Source organism: Xiphophorus hellerii, chromosome 2 (assembly GCF_003331165.1).
Source record: "Xiphophorus hellerii strain 12219 chromosome 2, Xiphophorus_hellerii-4.1, whole genome shotgun sequence".
Taxonomy (NCBI): domain Eukaryota; kingdom Metazoa; phylum Chordata; class Actinopteri; order Cyprinodontiformes; family Poeciliidae; genus Xiphophorus; species Xiphophorus hellerii.
In genome coordinates, this window is record NC_045673.1 from 10,248,786 (window position 1) to 10,275,390 (window position 26,605).

Genomic DNA, 26,605 nt, shown 5'->3' on the forward strand with positions numbered 1-26,605 from the left:
CTTTCATTTAAATATTCAGAGTAGCCAAATAAAAATGTCAAACTTCAATGTATTTATAACAGTTTTATGTCATAAAGCTGTAGTGCATATTTGTGAAGTGAAAGAAAAAGTACACAGTGCATGACTTAAAAAAATCTTTTATAAATAAAAACTTAAAATGTGACAGTGCCTTTAAATTCAGATCCAGCTTTGTTGGAATTACTGCTGCAAGTCTTTAGGGGTGTGTCTCATCGACCTGCGGTGAGGTACATAACTGCACTGACTCCTGGAATAGGATGTACAAATATCTATACAAAGCAGAAGCTTATGTTTCAATTTTGACTTTGTTCAAAACATTTTGTTGTTTTTATAAGCTCTTAAGCGTGCCTTCATCAATCCCATACTCTTCAGCAAGAGAGCAGCAAAAAAAAAACAAAAAAACAATTAATGTAAGGTAAAATTAAAGAAGTCCACCTCTGAATAATTTTGTCATTAAGCTTGTCCCATTTGACCTGTGACTCTCTGCAGCTCCAGTTACCTCTGACTAAAGCTCTCTCTTATCTTTTTTGTATTGAATTTGATTTATAGGTACCAGAATGAAAGAGGATGATTATAAATGCATGCTGCAAATTTTCAGATTTTTATTAGCAAAAGGTTTAAAAATAATGTCAAATTTTTTCTCACATATTTTGTTTACAACACACTGCACTACAATAGTTTATTGTAGATATAAAACTAATAAAATACCCTACATTTTTCTGGTTGTGCAAAATGTTAAACAGTTGAGCAAGGCAACAGACTAAGCAGGAAATAACATTCTGTTGTACTTGGAATCTCTTCGAGTTTTCTTTTGCCCATCTGCAAGCTACAAAATGTAAATATTTGCAACCTTCTTCCAGTGATCGTTTTAAGCCGCCTTCATTCTTCTTTCAATAGAGATATTTTAGTTTTTGTTTCCACAAGTTCATTTTTCTCTTTGAATGATGATTAAACCAGCTTTCTGGTGTCAAGCAGGCTACACCTCAAAGGTCAGGAAGCCAAGTGGTTTAACAATAAGAAAAACACTTTATTGGATTTAGTTCCTTTCAGTTTCCCAAGAGGAGAATCTGTCTCTGTTCTCTGGTGATTGCTCAAAAAAAGTCTTGATCTCCCTGCTGAAACCCGGTCTGTTTTTGTCTAACAGGACACGTTAGACATAACCCTCCCAAGCCAAGCTTTCACACAGACACACAATCCCAAGCAATCAACAAGTCAAGCCGGCAGAACTAGGAATAAATGGGAGCTTTCATGAATTTTTCAGAATGGTTAATTATTCCAAGAGAGGGGTGGAATATAATCAGCTGCAAAATCACATTTGTGGACGCAGAGTTTTTTTGTTTTTTTTTCTTTGTACGGCCTCGCATATGGAGACTCATGTGTCTGCTGCTGGAGAAATGCTTGTCTGCGCTGACCTTGGCTCTGCTGTTTTCTTTTGGTTTGATCCACAAAGAAAACAGCTGGCATTTGCATTCTGGATACTGCCGGCGGCCTTGACAATGAACCGCATGCTTGATGCTGTCAGGAAAAACGAGGTGTCTGTTATATCAATAGGTCAAACCAGAATTTATTAAAAAAAATAAAAATCTACAATTTATTACTCTACTGTAATTCTGCTTTGTGAAGTATTCAGTGCAGGAATATGAAAGAGCAAATTTACTTAGAGTCAACGTACTGTGATGAAGCTCAATGTAGTAGTAAACTGAATCAGTCTAATCAATCTCGCCTGGCTTCAATTGTGCATCTCTTAGATTTGAATAAATATTAGGTTTTTACTTTTTTGCTTAATTGCATCTGCATATGTTTTGACTTCATAATTTCTTTCCCATTTTCTTGCATTGAAGGAGAAACAGCTTTTAGACACCTTAAAAATTTATATAAATTGAATGTAAGTGTTGAGAGGGTTTTTATCTTAATTCTTCATGAATGTTTGTATTTATTTTGTACTTTGTGACCTTTTTTGTTTGTGTGTAGATGTAGTGGTGCACAAAGAGAGTTTGCATCTACATCAGGCTAGGCTTTTTATCCAGACTTTCTTGCCACAGGAACAGGAAGTTGGAAACAAGTTTTTTTAACAGTGTACTTGTCTGTGCGTCTGACAGTTTTGCATTATATTGTCATTGGTAGATCATCTGGGGATAGGTAGGCTGCTAAAAGTTTACACTACTTTCTTGTCAGCCTTGTTTTGAGTTTTCACAATGAAAGTATTCATATACAAATTTTGTTAATCTTCAAAGGAATACTCATAAAAATATTCACACAAAGTCTTTTTAAATACACTATTTTCAACTTATGATTTCCTTTTAGCCATATAACAAAAGCAACTAAACAGCTGCACAAAGTACAAGAAACATACTTTAAATCAGCCCTGTTGTTAATTTGCTCTATGCTTTGTAAAAATAGCTAAAATTCCTTGCACTTGTTACATAGTGTGAAAATAAAGTAAATAAAGATACTGATCCTGATACTTATCTCTTGATCTTTGGTTTGTTTTATTTTTATCGAACTTCCTCTTTATCTTCCCGTACCCTGATGAAGAAGAGCCAGAAAAGGGTTAATGTCTTTGGGAGGGGCGTGCTGTAGAGTGGCCAGTCACTTGTAACCTAAAGGTTAAACACAGGCCTTCAGGGAGTCCTGTTACTGCGCATTCACTGATGGGAACTCTGCAAATATTCATTCTGGGAGCCCAGCGGGTTCCTCTGTTTATTCCCAGTCTAGTGCTGTGCCATGATGTGGGAAATGACTGTGGACGTGGAACCCAGCCAGATTGCTGCGTTCACTGTAGTGTTTCCAAACTGCTACTTACCCCTGGTGAAACTAGCAACAGCATATGTCACAAAAAGTGCTTTGGGTCGTTGTTACCATCCTGGAGTTTGTTTTTATTAGCGCAAAAAGTCTTTTATCATTGTGTGATCTTTTTTTTTTCAATAAGTATGTTTATAAGTCATATGATTCCTCTTAACATCAAGTCTTCAAGACTATGTCCATGGATTCACTGCTAGGCTCTGGAGCTTTGATATGATGCACCACATGTTTGTCAGGTTTTTGTTGTTCTTAGTGGTTGTGAATGTTTGTGTTCTTTCAGACAGAAGTACCAGGAGTGTTTGTGATCCCTGAAAGAGTCTCCAACCGATCCCAGTTTAGCACCCAGTACCACCTCCCTCCCCCCTGCCTAGTGATTTGATATCTCTGAGCATTCCAGGTTGTGCCCTTTACTCTGCTAATGGTTCTGCTGACCCTTTGAAGACATTCCTCTGATCACACACATTTAATTGGTCCATTTTAAACAAGTTGTTCTGTATTTTCTTGTTGAAGTACAGCAATTTTTTAAACTGGGGTTTAGGGCTGTGCGGAGTAAGCTGTTGAAATATATGAACGATGACGAAAGAATGATGAAAGAAGATGTGTGAGGCAAGTGATTAGTCATATCATTAAATCCAATAGTGAAATGGGAAGTTCCTTTTCACCCTTTAAAGTGAAAGCATGAGATTTTCTTTTACACATAAAATTCCCTTTAATAGTCCTTTTTAAAGATTTCTTTCGTTGTTTTATATTGTGATGTTTCAGATTAAAAAGATGTCCTTTTCAGCCAAAGATGACCTGAGTCATCTTTTACATCATGGTAAAATTTAGTGGTACGTAAGCCAGCCTGGTCTTGCAGGTGCATTTCAGTAAATAGAAATATTATATAAAAAATATTTATTTCAAAACTCCATTCACAAAATAAAACACAACTTGGAATGGATTTTGGAATTTCATGTTCTTCCCTTTCTTAACAATGTACCAGATTGCCAGCATTTCTTCAGGTCTGCCTCAATATGCTGCTCTAAAACAGGGTAACTAGATACTAGTAAACTGACTGACTGAACACATCTTATGGACTTCAGCAAACTTGCATCTTCCTCATGTATTTTCATACATAGTTTGCTATTGTGCTACACTAATGTTAGCATCTTTACTGGTGTTTTGATATGACACAGTAAAAATTAGCACATAGTTGCAGTGCTATTCCAGTTTATTGTGAACAAAACATACACACGTAGTTGTTTTCTTGCTTCTGATGGTTTGTGTTGAACTAGTTAAAACTTAATGATGAGTGTTTTAATTGTGATGTGCGACATTTCCTCCCCAACACAAATCTGGGCGCAGTAAACGGACCAGATTATATGACACAAACAGAAAGCCACAGCACTCTCGCTCTCACAGTGAACATCATTATAAAATGTGAAAAGGGCTTCAATACAAAGTGGAAAACCTAGATTATATTATCAAATTTATGTGAACAAACTCTTACACAGTTCTGCAGAATCCTGCACACGAAACTAGTCACACAAAACTTGTCCACATGTTTCCTTTGTATAATCACAGGTGGTAGACTAAAAGCAGGTATTAGAAGATGAGGTTTTTAGGGACTGATGTCATCATAAAATGAATTGTAGGTCCAAGAGGCTCTGATCTATGACCAAAGATCATAGATCATTTGATCATTTGATCTATGACCAAAGATCATAGCTCTTTGGTCATAGATCAAATGATCAGAGGTTTGTACCTCTGATCTTGGTACAAACAAGATCAGAGGAGTCAGCTAAAATCTAGCTGACTGCCTTAAATGTGCTTATTAGTCAGTGTGTAACCAATACAGCAAAAGGAAAAAGAAAATAAAGCCGCTTTTTACATAGGTTTGAACTAGGCTCATGAAGAAGATACTCTACACCTTTAAGCTAGCAGGTTCAAGATTTTCTCACGTTGTTCCCCAATTTTAAAACAATAATTAAGCATCCATGGTCACACAGACAACTTGAAGTGCTTTAACAATACACATGTTGGTATCAGCCAAACTCACAACCCATCACACAATTAATATCCCTTGTGGTTGTGAGTTGCCCAAAGCTATGTTACTACGTAGAGTGGGGAGGCTGAAATTAAACTCACAACATGCCTGACAACTACTGTCACCACCATGTACCAGCTGAACCCAATAAATTATGCTGTCTCTGAAACTGAATGGGAAAAAAAATGTTTAAGTCCAACAAAAGCTTTTCAGAAAATCTTTTAATACTGCTCAGGAATGCTTTAAATTCTAACTGGAATGTAACTAAAAGACAATTGTTCCTACCATTAAACTGGAACTGTTGAATGAGGCATCAGTTTTTTTTAACCTTTGTTTTTTCAGACAGCAGGTTAGGTGAGGTACTTCTTTGCGTGCTTACCTCACCTCTGAGAACTCAGATATTTGAACGGTAGCAAATCTACTGTCTTTCTGTTAAAAGCTTTGTGCCCACTGGTCCTGTTTGTTGACACAGTAACCTGATCTCTTTTCCTCAACGCTGTATTCCTGAAGTCCAAAACATGTATATACTTAGAGGATTGGAGGATAAAAGGAGCGCAGGACCACAGGATGGCAGCCGGACTAAAAGCTTCCTGTGGCGGCGCAGGCAGCAAGGCGGACTTGGCAGATCAGCTGGCAGGGCAGATGTTTTAGGTGAGAGGCAGAGCAGATAGCACAATCTGAATAATTCATCAGATCGTATTGAAGATGTGATATATTAAGACACGGCGCACAAGACATCCTTTGGCCTCTTTCAGCACTTTTTGTGTACAGTGTAGCATGGCTGCAGGGCTCATATCAGTATGCATCTCTGCTTTCCTTCTGGCTGCTATCCACTAAATTGTGTACAGTGTAAGAAACAGTCAGAGATGTGCTGGCCAGACCTCCAGACATCTGCACAGGAAGAAGCTGCTCGGCATGCAGGTGAAGTTTAACATCACAGGAAGTAACACTGGTCATGTGTTGTCTCTGATAAGACCAGCTGGGGTCAGCGGGGTCTCACCGACTGTGGAGAGAGAAAAAAATGCTTTCAAGGAACACAGTGATGAAGATAAATTACCCATAGCTATGTTTCTCTCTAGTTTTTTTTTCTTAACTATTACACAAATATTTAACTCTTCCTTATAAAAGAATAATTTTCTTGATGCAGAAAATTCTCCTACATTGCTTTGAAATTCAAGTATACCAATTTATTCTGCGGTCAAACCATAGACCCCCTATCCTGTTTGTAAATAATGAGATGAATTTCTGGCTTCATGCAAATGTCAGAGATAAATCTGCAAAGCACCCTCTTGGGCTTTATGGAAATGGAGCCTTGAGAAAGATAAACACAGTGGATGTTTGTTAATAAGAGACTTGAATGCTTGAATATTTGTAACCACTTCTCCGCATATCATGACTAATGTCATCAATTATAAACAACATTTTTTCAATGTTTTGAATAAGATGGAAATAAGCTTCCACTTGTGTATTTTTTTTCTTTTTCACTTTAAGTCACAGAATAGTGGCCCAATTTCCAATCACAGATTTTGTGAAACTTTGACTTTGAAGAGTTGCATAAAAGAATATCTCATTCTCTCTTTAATGACAAACTCTATTATATATTTCTTGTCCTGTTTCAATCCCTATTTATTTCTATTAGTTTCAGAGACAAAGTTGCATCGTGTGTTAAAGAAAGAGCTGTTAGCATTGCACATTTACTACAAACAACAAAATGATTACAGAGTTGACTTTTTAAGCTGTTTTTACTATCTTATATCAGTTTTTAGAGCACTGGTTAGCACGGTTAGCATTACAGATGTCCCTGAGCGTTTGTACCATGCAGAAGATGTAGATTCTTACCTTAGCTGTGAGATTTCCAAAGGGCTTTCAGCACTTCCTAATCTGGGATGATGTGTGACAGAACTGGACTTCAAAAGAATAAAAAAGAACAACTTTGCTGTAATATCAACCAGTTTTTGCTTTCTACTGATGTCTATCCTGTTTGAGTTAAGTAGCAGACAAGAAATCCGTCTTTAGAAAATACATTTTCTTTTAATAAAGGTTTCTCACAGCTTCTTTGCATTCTTTCAGCTTCATTTTTAAACACCTTACTGATAATGAAAATAGCCAAGCAAGTCTTCTTCACTCATTAACAAGTTTTCATTCCAAGTGTATGCAGCATTCTCTAATCAAAAAAATGCTTGATTTTTAGTCTAACCAGGTCACGGAGGTCAAAGTCGGCTCTAATTGCAATCAGTAGCAATTTTTTATTTTTTTTGTGCAGTTCTGGTAACTGATATTTCATAATCTGGCACTTTATTTGTCATTTTCATTCCAGCTTGCAGTTACCTAACCAGTCCGCACTTGTAAAATGGATAAAATGAGAGAAGGTGTTGAAATATGTGCTTCATGCTCTGGTATTAAAGTGCGGGGGCTCAGCTTTCTTATGACACTTCATTTCAACTTCATCTCTCCATGGCATCGAGGCCCACATGCAGGCATCCATCTTGAGTGGCCTGGGACACCGTTTGGACATGTCAGTACTCTGATTTTATCTGGTGCAAACACAGATGAGGGTTTCTCTCTAAGACATAGAGGTACATTCACTGAGGTTCCTTCGGTTCAGAAACCAGTGTTAAACAGTGTTACGCTTCCTCTGGATTTATAGGGAATTAAGTCATTTACATCATGTGCACGGTTGTTAGCAATATGTGTGACTGCTCAAATCTGTACTGTACCTGCAGCCGAGAACTTTGAACTCTATCATCTGATATATTTCTAATCCTCTTATTATGCTTGTCTGGTTAAATACTGCAGTCAGTCAGCCATTAAATCATCCAGCAAAGAGGTCAGTGAGGCCTATAATTCTGCTGTCCAGGCCTCTAATTATAGCATCATATATTTGCAATGTAAATATGAACAAGTGATTCAGTGCTACTATAAATAACAACTTCCAAAAAATGTGTAATTCCAACAAATTCAACTTTGCATCACAATAAAACTTTCAGAAGAGAGGAGCGATATTAAACTTGTATAACTTCCAGAACAAAGTGAAGCGAATTCAGAAATGTGATTTTGTCTGCTTATCTTGTATTGCATTTATCTCTAAAGTTGAAACTTCTGGGAAATACATCAGTTGCAATGATTACAAGACCAGTGAGATTTGCTACCTGACATTCTCAGTAACCCAACTAATTGCTCTTAGCAATAAGGTAATTACTGTTTCTCTGAACAGCAACCTGTTGCGCAGAGGAGCTATTTAGAACTGTGTGTCAGAAAGAACGCAAGAAATTATCCTTATTGTGTAAGTCACTAAGTATATGGGCCATTAACAATTAAAAGTTGGAAATTTCTACTTCAGAGTAAATACTGAAAGCATATTGATACCATATCCTTTAATAAATCATGCAGCTCTAGCAAAAAATATTTTGTTGCATTTTTTTTATCATGTACCAGCACAAATTGAAAGTCTTGTAGTAAGAATGGTAGGTGTACTGGTTTTAAATTGTCTTTCAAAATAGTGATTCTTGAAAAAAACTTTTTTCGAAAGATTTTGTGCTTGATCCAAACCTTAATATTATCTCTAGCATTTGCTCGAGACTCGAGCGTATGAGTGACATGAGCTCATTTGCCTTTCACTGGGCAGATGTGTTGCACCCACAGGTCAAAATTGGTCGTCTAGGATGCTCAAAGTTAATAACTGGAATTCAACCCAAACATCACTGTTCTAAAGAAATCCTAAAGTGTCTTGGATAACTGGGATAGCAAGGGTTGAGTGACTGCTGAGGAATGTGCAGCCGCCTATTGATCTTTACTAAGTGAGGTCACTTCATGTGGGGGGCAGCTGCCCACTTTCAGACATCTCATAATAGGGTCAGACTGACCCCCACAAAGATATTCTAATGTGGTCAATATGCCAACCAAAGAGGTCAAAGACAGAAAAAACCTGACTAGAGTAATGTTAAACTTTTGAGATAATGTGTAATTTTTCCTTTTTGCAAATGCACTAAAGAAATGATTATCCATTTACAATTTGTTTAGCAACAGCATACTTCAAGTTGTTGACTTCTCTGGTTCTCTTGCTGTTATCTCAGTTCTGCATACCATTCGCAACTCTCAAAAACAAACTGTCTCTTGGATTAATCTGTTTTAGAGGTTAAGAATTTCAAGACGCTTTCTAGCTAAACTCATCGTGCATCTGTTTGAGCTGAGGGCATCATAAATCAAAATTATACTATAAACAGTTCCCACATGTATAATTTTAGATAGTGCGCCATAAATGATTGAAGACTGAACATGAACCTTGTTACATGGGCCTGAATGAACAGGCAATTCCGTGATTTAATACTGATCGTTTCTCAGAAATCTTCTTTGGACATGTCAATGTTTTATTATTTTTTCATTTTTTGCATAATCTTCATTGATAGCACAACACATCAACACAATCAAAGCTAATTTTGAGCAATGTTTTCCTTGCCATTATCCTTTTCAGAGGAGACAAATTTGGAGTGACTCTATTTCCTTCTTCTCTGTTGAACAAGATGTTTAAGTTTGTAGAACCTTGAAGAGCATGTCTTTTAGTGGTTTGAGACAATCTCAATACAAAACTCTAGAGTTTTGTTGAAGGCTTGTCTCTGGACCATGTGGAGAAATGTCCATTCTGAGCCCTTTATCGGCCTCACACAGCGACGGATGCGCGCAGCTCTTTGCCCAGTGGCCTATAGCCTGAGCTTCTGTTTAAGCCTCTAAGCTACTGGAATGCGTGCAGCTTCTTGCAGCCGACATCAAGGGGGAGCAGCCACGTCGCTTTGTTTACAGCTTTTCCATGGATGCCACACCAGCCGAATCAATTTCAGTGAGCATAAATGTGTCAGAGCCTTGTCTCTTGATTGAATGCTCCGTGAATTTGTAAGGGCAAAAGAAAAAAAAAAGAAAAAAAAAGAGTCGCTCATTTTCTCTAGTCAATTTGTCTATAACTGACGGTTATCTAGTCTAAAATTTCAATGAGGTTTTGCTGTTTGTTTTAATTTACTGTGCAGTATTTTTATTTCCACTAAGTCCTCTGATTGACAAAATACACAAACTTAATAATGACAAAAAAATTAATAATAAGATATGAAGTGACCAAACAAGATGGCAGGAAATGAGGTGGAATGTCAAAAATGTAAGCTTAAAGAGATAGTTTGGACTTTTAAAGTCAGGTTTGGTAAAATGTTGCTATTTTATGTGCAGTATCAGCTGTAAAGCTCTAGATTTAGCTGATGAGAATCCAGCTAATGACTAGTCTGAAAGGAGACCATATTAATATGAACCTCTATCATTTTCAAACAACTTTAACTTCAAAAACATCACAATGGTTAATGCAAACAATAATTAATGAACTTTTAAACTGTCCATACAGTTGTGCTGGATGCCGATTTGCACACAAGGCAATTATTACAGAGGAAATGGTATGCTATCACTTATGGTATCTTCCTCTGTGAAACACACAACTGAGAAATGGACATCTAAAGTGTTTCCAGTCCCAGTAACCCTTCCCTTAAATTGGTATAAAAAATTTGGCTTTGGTGTTGCTTTACTTTATAAGACACTTACTTTTATCTGCTGGCACACCTGACTCAAACCTACATTTACGATGTAAAGGTTACTGGCTTCTTTGTAATAATGGCTCTGCATAAATGATGGCATTTAAAAGGTTCATAAAGTAGTGTTTGCATGAATCGCTATGGTGTTTCTGAAACTTAAAGTTGCTTTAAGATGAAATAAGTCTCCTGTAGTCCTAGCCCCTCCCTACCTAGCCGTCAGCTTCCTAGATTTATATTAAATCAAAACTCCAGCAATATATTAGCTTTTAGCGTAATCACACTAAAAATCTGAGCCATACCTTTAACAGTGCATTTTAAAACTCTTTTTTCAGAAGAATTAACATTGATCTTTGATGCTGTACTAGGAAATATGCCTCCATATTTGACATGAAAAGATGCAAAAAGTACTGGAAGAAGAACACAAACACCTGATTAAGCACATAGTTAGCTATGTCTGGCGCAGTTAAACATTTGTGTAATATTTGTAGATTATGAAACTCAGAACCTTGACAGTATTTCAGTTTTATTTGTATAGCTGAGATCAAAATGAGCAATTTGGATTAATAGAAAATCAAAGCCACTAATTCACTGCAGCAGATTCAAACAGTTTTTTATAAACATTTTCTTTTTTTTTTTTAAATGAACAGAAACATTTCAAATGAGACTGAATGTTTCAACAGGTCTGACCTACTTACCAGCAGCCAGGTCTGAAACTCTGAAAAGGCTCTTCACCTGACTCTGGCAGCAGTCAGGAACTCATAAAAACACAAGCCCCAGATATTTTTTTTATCTATTTTTTTCAGCTTCTCCTTATTAGACTGGACTGCATATGGGCATACTTTCTATCGAATGCAGCATAGAGTTCTTATTTCATCTGTGTTTGTTTGCAAGCAGTCATATTTATTAGACTGGACTGTATTATATTCTTTTCCAACCCTGTGAAAAACAGACAGTAGTTTTTTCTACAGTGCGCTTTGGTTCCTCAGTAAATCTGTCAATGTAATTGTTAAGTTACAATGGTTAAATAAGGTAGAGAATGCCGCCAGGCCATCCTCTGCTATTCATTAGCAATATCTATTTAAGAACTGAAAAGGCTGCAATGTAAGCAGCCTGACCAACTGTCAGCATATCACATAGCACAGATAAAAATTCTAAAGGATCTTCCTTTTGAATTTTTTCAGTGTAACATGACACCCCAGATGGTTCACAGACGTAACTACTGAATGTTGCATGAAGAAAGATTTTTAACTTTAGACAACATAAGGAGTTTGATGCAAAATGTCTTATTGAACCTAAAAATGTCAAATGATCTCGAAGTACTTCAAAGAAATGTTTAGATTAGTAAAAAAGAAAATAGCACTGATTAATGCTTAGTGAATAAAATGCAGTAATGTGAAACTTAGTTGTCCTCTCAGCATTAGAGCATGAAAGGTGTCGTAGACGTATGAATGCTAACTTTCCCAGAACAGGGTGTGACTACAGTAGAAAAGACTTTGGAAAAGAAATAGGCCATTTCAGCAAGATCAACAGTGCAGGCTCCTTCCTCAAAGTGGATCAACTTACACTGATTTAAAAAAAAGAAAAGCTGAAAGGGGCACAGAGAAAGAAAAAGAAGCTTTTGCCTTCACTTTCATGCTCGAGGGTTTATTAATGACAACATTTTGGCAATTTTAAGCCAGGTTAAGCTCTGTCAGATGTGTTTTGACGGGAGATTTGGCTGAATTGCCTGAAAAAGTTAAGTACAAAACCGTGAGAGGCTCATTGTATCTTTTTTGTGAGATTAGACACTTTCAGGTAATTTCTGCCTTGTAAAAGTATTTATAAATCCTGGACCTTTCCACATCTTGTCCAATTGCAACAACCTTCAATCAGTTTGGTTTTTCTACATTTTTGCCCTTTCTTTCAGTAATTTTTTGATTGCGTTCCCCACAGCACCATCATATTTTATTATGGGAATAATGTCTTCAGGGGGTTATGTAGTGTTAGTTTTCTGCACTTGAAAGACCAAAACACGTTAATGCTCATCCAAACTGGGGACTTTCTTCCAGATCTTTACTCTATTGCTTATCTAGTAGCAACATATAAACTGGACATCATATGACTTTCTTTCAACAGTGTTTCATGCTTGGTCTAAATGTAGGATTTTTATCTGTGAAAAGTTCTCTATAAATAAAAGTTGTTGAGCTCTACTTTTTGTTAACCTGGCCATTGCCTTCCTATGCATTTCCACTCTATTCTAATCTCCCTTTAGTCTTAAATTTCTCCCATTAAACTTGATTTCTCCAGCTGAAATTGAACTGAGCCAATCGCCAAACAGAAGCAGAAGTTGTGAACGATGATGTTGATTTTCACTTCAACAGAGTCCACGCCTCCAGCAAGAAATTGTTTTTCAATAGATGAGACTCCAGACCCTCTGTATGAAGAAAAGCATAGAACGAGGAGGCTGGATTTTAACAGGTCAACTTTGTGTTTGTCTATCATGCAAAATTCTAATAAAACACACTGGAATTTGTAGGTGATACTTGACAAAATGTAGAGAAGTTCAAGCGGCATGAATACCATTGCAGGGTGCTATGGGACATAGGATTTTTGCTAGGAAACCTTTAGTAAAGACTACTTTGGTCCTTTTCTTTGCTTTTCTTCATCCTTACCTTTTCATGATTAAGGTTTTTCTTTCTGTCATGGAGCTCGTGCTGCTCTTCTTTCACAGCCTGGCATTAATAGCTGTGGCAGACCCAGCGACAGACCTCGGAGCTTCACTGCTTGACATTTCATCAGCGAGACTCGTCTGCAGTCTGTGCATGTGTTATGGAAATTGGTGCAGAGGGGAAATTGAATGAAATCGAATATCTTTTCAGACATTTGAACTTCTGAAGAATGATTTAAGCGCTTGTGTTAACTTTTTAAAGACAGAACTAATGATATGTTCTCAGTCACTTTCACAGCATATATTCCACTAATCAGCCAATGCATTCCTGTCTTATTTTAGCTTCATATACGATATTTAGAAAAATCAGCACTTTTGATAAAAATGACTGTTTCTGACCTGGTGCCTTTCCATACAGGAAGCAAGTTTGATGCATTGAACTCCACTGGCACTTGAGTTCAAAATGTCCCTTATCTTTGTTCAATAGTTTAATAAGATTTTAATTAGGCAATTAAAAGTCTTTGGAGTAGCATATAGTCATAATTACTGCTGTATGCTTCACTCTGAGATGAACGGGCCATTAATTATTCTGAACAGAGTCTGGGGATTGCACGTAAAATGGGTCAATCAAGAAGGACTTTTTTTTTTTTTAAGTAGTCATCTGATCAGAGATGCAGACATTTTCTTTTAACACTAACTAGAAGCAGAATGTTGCTGCTGCAGCAGCTGTTTTTGATCTACTGTTCTCTAGATCTAAACTAATGACTCACAACTGAGACCAGATATTGAAAAGAAAATGCATTGCTTCTTACAATTCCAGTTGTTTAAAATGTTTTAATAATTGCTCTGATTAAAGCTTTAGAAAAGTGCTTTTTTCTTTTATTTGTTTCCTGACAAATCTGCCTTTCTTAAATGGCATGTTCTCCTATCTTTCCCCTTTTGAAGGGTGAAATTGAGTGTCCTTCTCCTCAGTGTTTCAGCAGCTACATTTAAGAATATTTTTGCAAATAAATTCACAAAAATGTTCAAAGTCTGAAAAAAGTTTCTAGATGATATAATAATCACCTTGTTTCCTTGGTATTTTTCTTATACATTTTTTTTTTCAACCTATCACCACAAAACCTAATCGTTGGCAGATTTTCACACAATACTGCATAAAATCCCAATAAATCCATTGAAGTTTGGAATGGAGTGGTTTGAAAAATATGTGATGTTTTTTGATGTTTGCATCGTTCACTGTAATTGCAGATGTGTGTATGTGTATGTATAAGATTTTTATGAAGCAGCACAGTGAGTAAGTTAACTCATCATCTCCTTAGTGAAGAATCTGAGGAAGAACCACTCCAGACTCACCGCTTGAACGTTACTGGAGCAATGTGGGGATACACAAAAATGTGATCATAATTCATCACAAGTATTGTGTGTCAGATCTGTGTTGTGGAAGTGTTATCAAGTGTTACTCACAAACAAATATCATTAGAACTGATTAAGTGTGTTGAAGCAATAGTTGGACAGCTGAAACTTTGCACAATTTTATCATAATAGCGATTCCACACAGCTCACCTGATAAATCAGACACTCTGTGCAGTCAGACATGCTCTTCTATTTAAATCTCTCAAGGCAGATGACACTCTCCATATCTCACATCTGCTTTATGTCACAACTGACTGTTTTTAGTGATGCGGAGCAGTTTGGGGGTGGGTTGGGGGTTTGCAGTTAGAATCATAGGCTGAAGGTCACACGTGGAAACATGTAACCTGAGGTGATCCGTGTTCATCTGCATACAGGTGGCTTTTTGACACGCATGGCATGCCAAGAGGTCACGTTTGTGATTCGGCACTATTCCAGACTGACAGTGTTGAGCACTGACCCAAGCTGTTCTACTGAACTAGTAAATGGTAATGGTTCCACCACCTGTTTCAGCTGCGCTGCTATTTATACCATTCACACTCATAGAAGCGAAGCTGTCATGGAGAAGCTTTTTCAGTATATATATACATATATATATATACAACAGGAAATGATTGACATAGTTCTGGGAAACTCCCAGTTTAGTTAAATATAAAAGTCTTTTCTTCTTTTCCCTGTTGTGAAATGTTTTGACAAAGTGGCAAAAACATGACCTTCAAATGGTTTTTTGCACTATAATATATCTTTGTTAGAAGTGTTTATACCAGTTTAACATCACAAGCAGCTATTTCTGTTTCCTCCTCACTCTACTCTGACAGATTTGCATATTTTAGGTGGTTCTTATTGCCATTTCAGCTCCATGTGTTAATGAATCAGTGCTTTTCTTGTGATAAATTCTCACCCAGTTTCCTGCAGAACATTCCTCTGTCTGATTCAACAGTTTCTCTCTCTAATCAGCCATGTTCACTTTAAGGAGGACTCTTGCTTCCACAGTCATATGATAGTCTAGTTAGGAGAAACCAGACTAATGCATTAGTGGTATATAGGGTTCAGACATGGTTTGGATGGCAAAACTCTATACTTTTACAAACTGGAAGCTCTGGGATTTATAGACTTTTTATTGAATATTTAAAGAATTTAGAGGTTCCAGCAGTACAAGTTCCCTCTGAATTTATGGTAGATGTTTTTACTGCGGTAAGGTGTACATTTTAAAGACCATAGTGGACAAACCTATGGATAGATTTTATTCATTTATGTATTATTTAAATATGTATATTAGCAGGACAGAACTCATTAAGATAAAAATTTGTTTTGCAAAAACATCTTGTCAAAACCGGCAGTACCACAAAAAATAGTTTCAATTTGTAAGACATGTTTGTGTGGCATTTAGTAAACAAAACGCTGGATGAACAAATGGATGGTGAATAGACAGATAAAAGAATAGATGAATACAGAGCTGAACGATGCACGAAGATATATTATTCCATACTCCTTCAGACAAAAACATAAACCATAGCATACTGCAAATCAACAGCTTACTGAGATTTTATAAATTGTAAAATGCTTAAAAGTTGGGGAAATCCTTCATATTCAATGTGAAAGTTTGACAAATGAAAAAAATTATGTCAAACGGATAAGTCTAATGTGTTGCTGAAGGCTGTTACAGAGAGGAATATACAGAGCACTGTAGGAGGAGATGGTAGACAGAGAGTTTGGAGAGCATCATCCAGAGCGGGAGCACACTATCATGTCTGTGTAGAGGGTGAAAGGGATGATTCAGTTTATGCATCATGCAGGCGAGAGCAGTGAAGTGCAGAGTTGCATGTAGATTTCTCTGCTGTCTGAGGCGTCCTTGTTCTCATACCCTCCAACTTTCTCTACATTCTTCGGTCAGATTCCTGCTGGTTTCCTTTGCTGACTGATACACAAACCAAGAATTAATGATGTATCCCAGGTTTTCAATATGACTCTGCTGCATAAATAAGCATTTTCTTCTTTCCTTTACAGTCTTTCCTGCTTTCCAAACAACCTCAGCCACGCTCAGATTCAGACTGCTCCATTTATAACAAGCAGCCGAGTGCTTATTGACTAAAATTCTGGATCTCCATGACAGAAACCAGGAATAGACTCCCTCACTATGGTCTGCCATTGATTTCCACAGCTCACATGAAACTGAATCTCCATTTGGTTGCGTCTGAGGAGCTTCTTGTGGCAGGTGTAATGGAGCATTTGAGGTTGTAACTGGGATGTCCGTACTAAGGTTTTCCTTTACGCCTCAGTGTGTTCAGTAGACTTACATCAATGAATTACTCTTTAACTCTATTACTGGTATAATAGATAGCTGTTGGCTTTATTGGTGAGAAGATTAAGTTTTTGGGGTTTTTTTTTTTTACAATGTCAGTGGAGATATTAAAGGGGAAAATGAAAATGAAAATGAATTAATATAATCTCTGTTGATTTTTACAAATTAACTGGATTTAATATACAAGCTTTCTTTTCTGGCATCAAAGCTGAAGTTTGATAAACAGTTGCTCATTGTCTTTAAATTTTATAAAAAGACTTTTTAGTAAGACTTTCAATACAGAGATTTCAAAGTTATTTATTTTTGCTTTAAACTGACTTACTAGCACTAACGACACAAGGAAGGCCATCGTTTATTAGTATTCAGTTATTTAAATTACTGACCTCAGTAACACAGAGCAAGGTCACATTTTCAGCTGACTTTTAACTCCTGTTAGATGTTGTAAAAAAAAATTTCAATAACTAATGTTACGAGACATTTATACAAAAAAGAGGCATTTTCTATGTTTGGCATATATTTCTTCCTGTATAAGTTTGGTTGTGTTTTGAACTTTTATCAACAGACTTTTAGTGATGCATCTGCTACACTTGTCTTGGCTGTGTCATTTAAGCCAACTGGCAGCAGTGGTCTACAAGGGTAAAATAATTTTATTTGTGATGTATTTCATTGTGGGTCAAGGTAAATGGTTTGCTGACAAAACTTACAATGAAAGTTGCTTTCAAAACATTGCACGATGCCTTTACATTCTTTTCTTATTTTCTTTTTTCATTTTTTCCCAAACACAACTGTTTTAATTTAAATCCAGAGCTGTTCTTAACTTAAACCAATTAAAATATCCCATCTAATTTTTTTTTTAAACCAACATAAACATCAGTCAGATTTTATATTACTTTTTATTCTTGTGTGACCCTTTTACATTTGCCAAATTAATGTTTTCAATTGCTCAGAAGCAGCCACTTGGTTCTGTTTTCTGGGGTTTAAGATTCCACTGCATTCCTTTCCCCCTAAGTGTCTAGATGTTCCTGCACTGTCATGTAAAGTTTGCAAGGGGATGAATGCAGGAACATATTCTCTTCTGGTTGCAGTCACGCCGTAGGGTAAATGGAGCAAGTGGGCTTTGGATTCAACATTGCAGAGTGACTATCCCATGTCTATTACACTTACTGCAATTACTTTCCTAAACATAAGGCGATGGAGAGAGTAATTCAGTGATACAGCAAGGTTACCAGCAGAAGAATAGTGTTTACAAAAAGCAGTTTGTAGAGCAATGAATCTGAACCTGTAGTACAAGTGCCACAGGTGATAGGTTGCCTTCAAGAGTACTCAGAAGTAATTTTGGTATTAGATTTGGAAGGTGGGTATGAATGGATTAAGTGTGATATAAAACTACTAAACAGCAGCAGCTTAAAAGATCAGTTGCTCAAGCACATTAATTGTTGCTTTATCAGAAATCTCTCAGTAGAAAATTGCTTTGAAGAAGGTTATAAGAACTTGCGGACGACGGTAAACCAACAACAATTGCAGGTGGCTGCTTATACTGTGTTCAAGTTACCTCTGAAGTTGTAACTTGCATCTGGAAATGACATCAAATTCAATTTAACTGAGTTCTAGTTCCAAATGCAATAGCCTGTGGGATTTGCTCCTTTATCTAGTCAATAACTAGGGAGACTACAGTTTACTATAACAATGTATTTCCCTGCACATCGTACTTTCAAACACACAATACTACGAAGCATTCATGTTTCTGAAGGTTTTATTGTGGTACAAATTACCAAAAGCGGAAACTAAAAAAATAAATCATCCTACTGTACTACTTACTCAAAATGCCTTTCAGTGCAATTTATCATGGAAAACTTGTGGTATTTGTCATAAAACACTCAAGACTCTCTGACATGTAAATAAAAGAAGACATAATCTTCTGAGCATCTAATAAGTATATGCAATGCATTACTCTAATCAACACAACTACAAAGATGCTAAATATTCTCTAAGGATCACAACTAAATCTAAACTTCTCTAAAATGAGCACAAACTCATTTCAGAATTCAAACAACATTATTAACTTCTAGAATTTTATGCAATAAAATAGTGCCACAATCACAGAGTTTACCACACAGGGAACATTGTATTCAACTACAGTAGTTAAAATATCCTGATTAATAAGGATATTTTGCTTCACAGTAAGCAAAGTGGTTTGATAAATGCCTGGTCAGCTGTTAAATAATTAATTATAGTAGGAAATGACATGTGCAAATTAGCTCATACAACATACTAACACAATGTTGTGTTTTTTTTCTTTTTCTTCAAAGGTATCTGTTGAGACCCTGCAGTTCGGTGTTTCCATAGAAGAGGTTTTCTGCTGTGCTCTCAGGTCAACGATTGTAATATCAAACAACAAGGAGTTTTCTCTCTTCCCAACATTTCACCAGATTTCCATCTGAAGCACCTGGAGCTGCAAGAGAAGAGAGGCCGTGAAAGGAGATAAACAGAAACAGGCACACTTCATGAATTCCCCCAAAACCTAAAAGAGACAAATAGTACAAGTTGGCTGGTGGACCTGCGGTGGCATGTGGACGATGAGTATGGCTTGGCTGTGTCTCCCAGCCTACACTGTCCTACTTCTTGGTTTCCTTCATCTGGCTGTCACAGAAAATGATGTCACTCCACGTCTCAGCTTTCCCTACAGTAAGTCCCTTCTTTAAATAACTATGACATTTATAAGGGGTTTTATTTATTTTTTTACTTCTTACTGACACTAGCGACAATTAGTTGAATAGATCAGACAGGAACTGGCTGAAGAAAGAGGAGAAAGACATGCAGCACAGGATCCAGATTCAGGAATCGAACCCCCGGTTTGCATTCGATAAGTGTCTCCTATACAGGGAGTACACCACCAATAGATTTCCTATCACCAGTTTCTCCCACCTTTTAACTTCTCTAGATTTATTATAGGTCTCATTTTCTCATCTTTTATTAATTGGTAGGTTTGTGGTTGTTCTGCATCATCCCTTCAATGAAACACAGGTTGCCTCTCCCAACTAATCAGAGTAGTAGGACTTCATTTATATATGTCAAGAAAGGGGGCTGAGTACTACTGAGCACCTCACCTTTTAGATTTTTAAAACATTTTATTTAACAGCTGTGTATGATACATTCTAATGTATGATACATTCTAATGTATCATACACAGAACATGCAAATTCTGTTGAAATACAAGTGAAAATTTTGGTTGTGACATGACAAAATGTGAAAAACGTTCATGAGGCATGGATGCTTTTGCAAGGAATGCATTTCGAATCATAATAGCGCCTTATGCAAGCTGCAGATGCCTGAGGCTCCAGATGTGGTTGTATCAGATCCTTTTATGTGAACTGCAACATTTGGCCAAATGTCAATCAATTGTCAAATAAAAAATGAATGGAGAAAAAGAAACTTTACAGACCTGTTGATTTTGGTAGCATTAACTGCAAGTAAGAGTTGGTTCTGCTGAGTTTCTGTGGGTCAAACATATTTACATACAGGCCTGTGGTTGTTGTAACTTGCTTCACAAATTCACTCAGGCCTTGGGTGTTACTGATTTTATCAAACATGTATCTTTTCATGCCTAAGCTTGCAAAACTGACTTGAAACTTTGAAACATGTTGAATATTCCTGTCAGCTTTCACTGAAAATATATCTTATTTGAACTCACCCAAGGTAAGTCTATGCAAGTTTATTTATAGTTCACATTTTAGGACACAAGGCAATTCAGGGTATTGTACATAATGAAAATATATGTAAAAAATTACATTGCTGAAGGATAATAAAAGAAAGTAAAAAATGGACTACAGAATACAGTTGATTTTTCAGTATAAATAGGTCAGTCAAAGGTAGCTGTGAAAGAACTCTGGATTTCAGCGTCATGTTTTCTTTTTCCATGAAAGGTGATTTATGGTCACTACAGCTAGAGCATGTAGAAAAATTCATAACCGTGAATCAGATTATTGTTGGGATGCAGCGGAGTTGACAAGTTGGATTTCAACAAGAATTGCACCTTATTATCTCCATGGAAATTAAACACAATGACAGATTAAGGAATTAGTGTGAGATTGTAGTGTTTGAACTGTGGTGAGTGACTCATGGTCAGGCTTCATTAGTGTATGTCAGAGAAGATTGTGTGGAAGGATCTCGTTGAGTGCTCTTATATAGTCCTCTGATTCCCTTTTCAGCCCAGGACTACTTTGCGCTTTCAGAAAGTTGAGCCTGTCTGAGCTTGCGCCTTGTCTACATGTTGGACTTTTTACCTGAACATATAATCTCTCTCACCTCCCCTGCCTTTGCAGAGCCCACAGAGGCTGAGTGTTTCATAACAACACACATCATCAATCATTTTGTGAAAAGATGCTTTATGGGCTTCTCTGTTCTGCTGCAAAGATTTGCTTTTAGGGCGTGCAGCCAGAGTTAAACAACACCATAAAACATGCATGATTCACATGCCTCAAGTTCTCAGTATATAAACTGATGCATACAGTCTTTGAGTCTGATGCCAATCAAAGTTGGTTGTTTTGTTCTCTGTCTTGTAGGTTTGCATTAAGGCTAATAAGGCCCATAACCAGCCTGTGCAGGAACATAAGTCACCTTTAACAGTGAATTAATTATATTTCTATATGGATGGTAGCTCTGAATTCAAATGATTTATTCAAAAACACATCTTGTTGCACTTAGAAGGCTGTAGATCATGAAATAAGGAAAATCCTGAGTTTCAGTATGTGAATGAAGGTCAGCAGAGCTTTGATAAATGCTGCCTTGCTTTGGTAACGTCAGTTCTGCTACGCTGACATTTTCCAGTCTCCCCGCAGAAAGTCTTTGTCACATTGTATATACAGTATCAAAGCAGAATGCAGAACCACAAGCCTTAGGGACATGAACTTTATACAGCAAAAACTGTCGGGCCTCGTCACGGCTTCCGGTGCTCGCTGTCCTATCTGAACGCCTGTTAGCTTGACAGCCTGCATGCCTAAACTGTTGCAGCTTAGGCAAGCCAGAGAACCGGCTGGCAGATCTTCATCGGTAGAATTCTCATTTACTAATGTCCCCTCCACTTTCCTCTGGGTCCCTCTGGATCCCCCTGGTTCCCGCCTCTGCCTTAATGAAGAGGGTAATCTGCCATGAATAATGAATGGGGATTTGTATGTGTTATGGTGTGAACACTTGTCTGGTTCTCATTATGCGCCTATCAGCACGGATCATGGGTTCATGGAGTAAAGCCTGCAACTGCCTTTCTCTCTGCTTTTGTTCCAGACTTTAATGTAGACCATACTGAAGGGCTTTGTGTGTTGGTGTGCTTTTTAAAGGCACACCTATAAGCCCTCCCCCTCCTCTATTTTTTCCCTGTTGATCCCTCTGTGACAACCCAAGTGACCATGGTTCTTTATTTTGGGCCATGCCTGCAGCCATGCTGTGAGCGAGAAAGTTTTCATTTAAATGCTGCCATGTTCAAATTAGCTAAATTAGCCAGTCTGCAGTAACTTCAAATGACAGCAGCGTCAAGTGATATTACAGCTTTGTAATGCTGTTGCTGTCTGAAAAGTATGTTTAAGTGGGATTTTTTTCTGTTTGAGTGTAAAGTGAGAAGTGTTATTTACTCTGTAGTACAGATGCACCTATGGAATCTTTTTTTTCCATGGAGAAGTTCTTAACCTTGTTCCATATACTTTGTCACAGCATAATTACAAATAGGAAATGTAGTGCTGCAAACACGTGATAACTACAACAACAAAATTAGTAATTATTAGGTAATATCAAGCAGTTTTTTCTAAAGGCTATCTGGGTTAGAAAATTATTATTTTTTTCTATCTAAAAGTATAGTAAATGAGTTTGGCTTCTTGTATTAATAATAAAAATTAAATAAGATTGGTTGTGTCTTATTTCTATCATTTCTATATCAAAGCATCTGTATCTATCTGAATTGTATCTATGTAGCCAGTCTGCACATTGTGAAAATTTTTATTTTTTTCTATTTGTTGATTCCATGAATAAACCATTTCTAGCTAGCTCCTCAAGCTAAAATTTGTACAAAAGCACAACATTAACTCAATCCGCACTTTATAAGATACACCTTGCTAATAATTAAGTTTTAACTCTGTCATAACGTAATAGCTCCCTGTGTTCTTTGTGGCATAGATTCAACAAAGTGTTGGAAACATTCCTCAGAGATTTTGGTCTGAATTGACTTGATATAATTCCAGATTTGCTTAAAATCTGTCATCTTATCATCCATAATGCAAATTCCCCAATCCACAACAACCCAAAGGCCCTTGATTGGATTTAAATCTGATGACTGTGGAGGTAGATGGAAAACAGTCAACTTACTGTCATGTTCAAGAAACCAATCTGAGGTGATATAAACTTTGTAACAGTATCCTACTGGAGGTAACAATCAGAAGATGAACACTCTTGGCCATATAGGGTCAAAAACAAAAGACTTGTCACTGGATATTTTCTATTTTAGACCATTCTTTGCAAACCAGAAGGATAGTTTGTGAAAACCCCAGTAGATCAGCAGTTTCTGAAATACGCAGCTCAGCTCATTTGGCACTAACAACCATGCCACACTCATATTTATTTAAATCTCCTTTCTATCTCATTCTGATGCTCAGTTTGAGGTTCACAAGTCTTTTTCATTGTATCTAGATGCTTAAATACATGAGGTTGCTGTCATACAAATGGGGTCAGTGGCTGTACATTCTAATATGGGTTTCTTTCATTTTTGATGTGGAAGTGCCATGAAGTCACATTTTAAGCACTAATAATTATCATATATAACATGTTTAAATGCATATAGTAAGTTTTTGTTTATTTGGTACATTTGTTCTACTTCATAACACCACAATGTCCATATTGTGCACATAATCCTGTACCTACTGACCTCTGCAAAGTTGCTTTGCATACAAGGTGCTTTTTGTGCTTAGCGAGTGTAATTGCTCAGAACAAATAGTAAGGTCTTAGTGCTGTGCTGCATTTAGAAACAGGTCAGGACCTCCTGTACAGCCCCTCTGTTCTTAATGCTCCAGAACCAGAGGAAGGGGTCATGGTGAGTTCCTGATGAACCAGCACCTGCTTAACATTATTACGGTTAATTCAGCATTTGTTGTTCCCTGAATGAACAAGGACTGCCTCATGAGAAAACGCTTCTCCTGAGGTGTGTTCCTTTTCAATAATTTATCAGAGCAAAGCGCTCTTTATGTTTACAGATTAGCAGGATTCCTGCAATATCACACTGTGGTGTTGTAAATCGCACTACTGAAGCTTATATTGTTAATCCACGCCATGTGAATATGTAAAACATGTCTTTACCCTGCCTTCCCCTCATTTTCCATCATACTTGCAGATATTTGTAGTTCTCACACCATGACATTATTAGAAATTAGAAAAGATATTGTCCACAGATGGTGCCGTAGGGACAATATCTTACTAACAAAATTCAGCCCCACAGTTTACCAACACAAACAGCAAGGCTCACTACTTGGCCAGAGGGACTTCTCAGCCTCTTGGCCTTTTCATAATGCACTCCAGATGCTCCAGTCCCTGTCCTTTAGCTTTCCTGGTTCACTCTCCCACACAATTATCCATTCAGGAGGAGCTTTTAAAAGCAAGCTTTAAAATACTTGGGATAATCCAGTTAGTGCTCCACTGTGGTTGTTTTGTATCTTACAAGACAATTTGACACTGCTATAGGTTGACCCTTGTTAAAGGTTTATGCCTCTGTGGTCACTGCTTAAATGACTCCCCATCCTGTGAAAGCAGCAGTGCAAGGAATTCATCTACACAGAGTTTTGTTCTTTATGTCCAATATGTAGGAAATTGTCTCTTTGCTCTCACATTTTCTGCACAATGCAAAACCTATTCTTAATGTAAGCTGTCAGTTTCCATAGTCATATAGCTTTCTCTGTGGGTATTTCTGTAATGAATACATAAAGATTTGTTTATCTACTTTGGGTTGTGAGTTTGCTTCTTTAATAAGTCCTGCTTTTCTAAAACCATTATTTGCTAGCATTACCTGGAGATCCCTGAGACATTGCAATGTAGGTCATCTTAATGCTCAGAAGACTGGGAATGGGCTCTCTGATGTCCCTTAAAGATCAGTTGCTTGATACAAATTGGACAATGGCACTTTTTTTTTTCTGAGCAAACAAAGATCACATGGAGTTAGTCAAGGCTCCATTCTTAGGCCACATGTATTCTATATCTATGTTCCATGTAGCTCAGACTGTGAAGTACTGAAAGATCTCTTTGCATATGACAGGAAATAACAAGTCTCTGTTTTCTGGTCCCAAAAATTGATAATTAGGGATCAGTAATCTAAATCTAGACTCCATGAGGCAAAAAACCACAAAGTAAGAAACAAAGGTTTTATCATAAAATCAGACATTAATTTTAACATACATTACATCTATATATAAATCAGTAGATTATTTTCAGTAATAATGCACCTGCACCTGAATTGGTTTCTGTATAAAATATATATGAGGTCCCTGCAACTCATCCAAAGTGTTGATGCCACAGCCAGGACCAACATCTGTTCTTTCACCCTATTTGTAAAATGTTAACTTATGATGAATAAAGTTTAGCTATCTATCTATCTGTCTGTCTACTGTTAAACATTAACAAGATGATACATGATTTTCCTAAACTCCTCAGCTCTAGAATAGACACCTCGTAAACATAAGATGCACAGAGACTGTTGATTGCAACTTTATCTGTTCAGTTGATCATTGCCTTGTATTTTTTTGTATTTATTTGTCTTAAAATTGCCTTTATATTACTTATATCTAAAATTTTCTAAGTGTTTTATTACATTTCTTGTTTTGATTTAGTTTCCTTTGTATATGTTCCTTTGTTATTCTGTGAAGCATTTGGCATTGCCTTGTGTATGAATTGTGCTATAAAAAAGGCCTCGTATCTTTTTTATTATCACAGTTTTTGGTGATGTTGACAACTATGGCAAGTACATTACAATTACAATTACAATGCAGTAAGCACACTCCTAGTGGTAAAAAAAATTATTTATGATATTATCAGTGATATTCAAATCAAATTAAATCAAGCCTGTTTTTGTTTGTGATAATGTTCCGCTGAACTCACTTGTAAATGAGCTGATATGAAAATAACAAAAAAGGCACCATTTAGTCAAATACAGTTCTGACTCTACAAAAGAAAGCCTTTAGATCACTATAAGTAAAGGTCAGGAATACACTTCCTTTCAAAGATGTTCCACAGTTAATAAATCCTGCAAATGTTCACTTCTGCTTCAATGTAGCCTGCATTTTATGAAATAAATCTATAAAATCATCTTTTCCCATTACAAATAGACCTATTGTGTTGTGGTTCAAAATTATATTTGCCACAGTTAATGGCAACCAAGACACTGATCATTAGAATGCTAGAGCAAGTTCTTTGTATAGTACAATTCATACACAAAGCAAATCAAAGCTGACCCAATAGAATAGAATGGGACTCCCTTAAACTTTATAATAATCTGTTCCCAAAAAAGATTTTCAAGTCCATCTAAGACAGTTTTCAGGAAATTTAACAGTGCCATTTGTAGAAATTAATTTTAATTACATAATAATGCCTATGATGCTTTATTGCTTGCAGCTGCAAAGTGTGCAGTTCATGGTTTAGTGGGAAAAGGTCACAGATGAAGTGCTATAACCACACAAAGCTGCTCTCACAAAGTCCATCATCAGAGGTCTACTATCACTGACATGATGAGATGTAAAGCCTCCAGCTCTGCCTACCAATGTTTTGGTATAATTTATTCAATTGCCACTGGATATATATCATCTGTCTGTTCA

At 36.8% G+C, this 26,605-nt stretch overlaps 1 protein-coding gene across 2 annotated transcripts in view; it reads left to right on the top strand.

Annotated features, from left to right (window-relative positions):
* sema4ba (sema domain, immunoglobulin domain (Ig), transmembrane domain (TM) and short cytoplasmic domain, (semaphorin) 4Ba) overlaps positions 1-26,605 on the top strand; it is a 56,561-nt gene that overhangs the window by 13,251 nt on the left and 16,705 nt on the right. For both annotated transcript variants that reach the window (XM_032584949.1, XM_032584940.1), the window contains exon 2: positions 19,079-19,454. In XM_032584949.1, coding sequence (XP_032440840.1) covers positions 19,422-19,454 — 33 coding nt within the window. In that variant the 5' untranslated portion in view covers positions 19,079-19,421. The remainder of the gene's footprint in view (positions 1-19,078; positions 19,455-26,605) is intronic.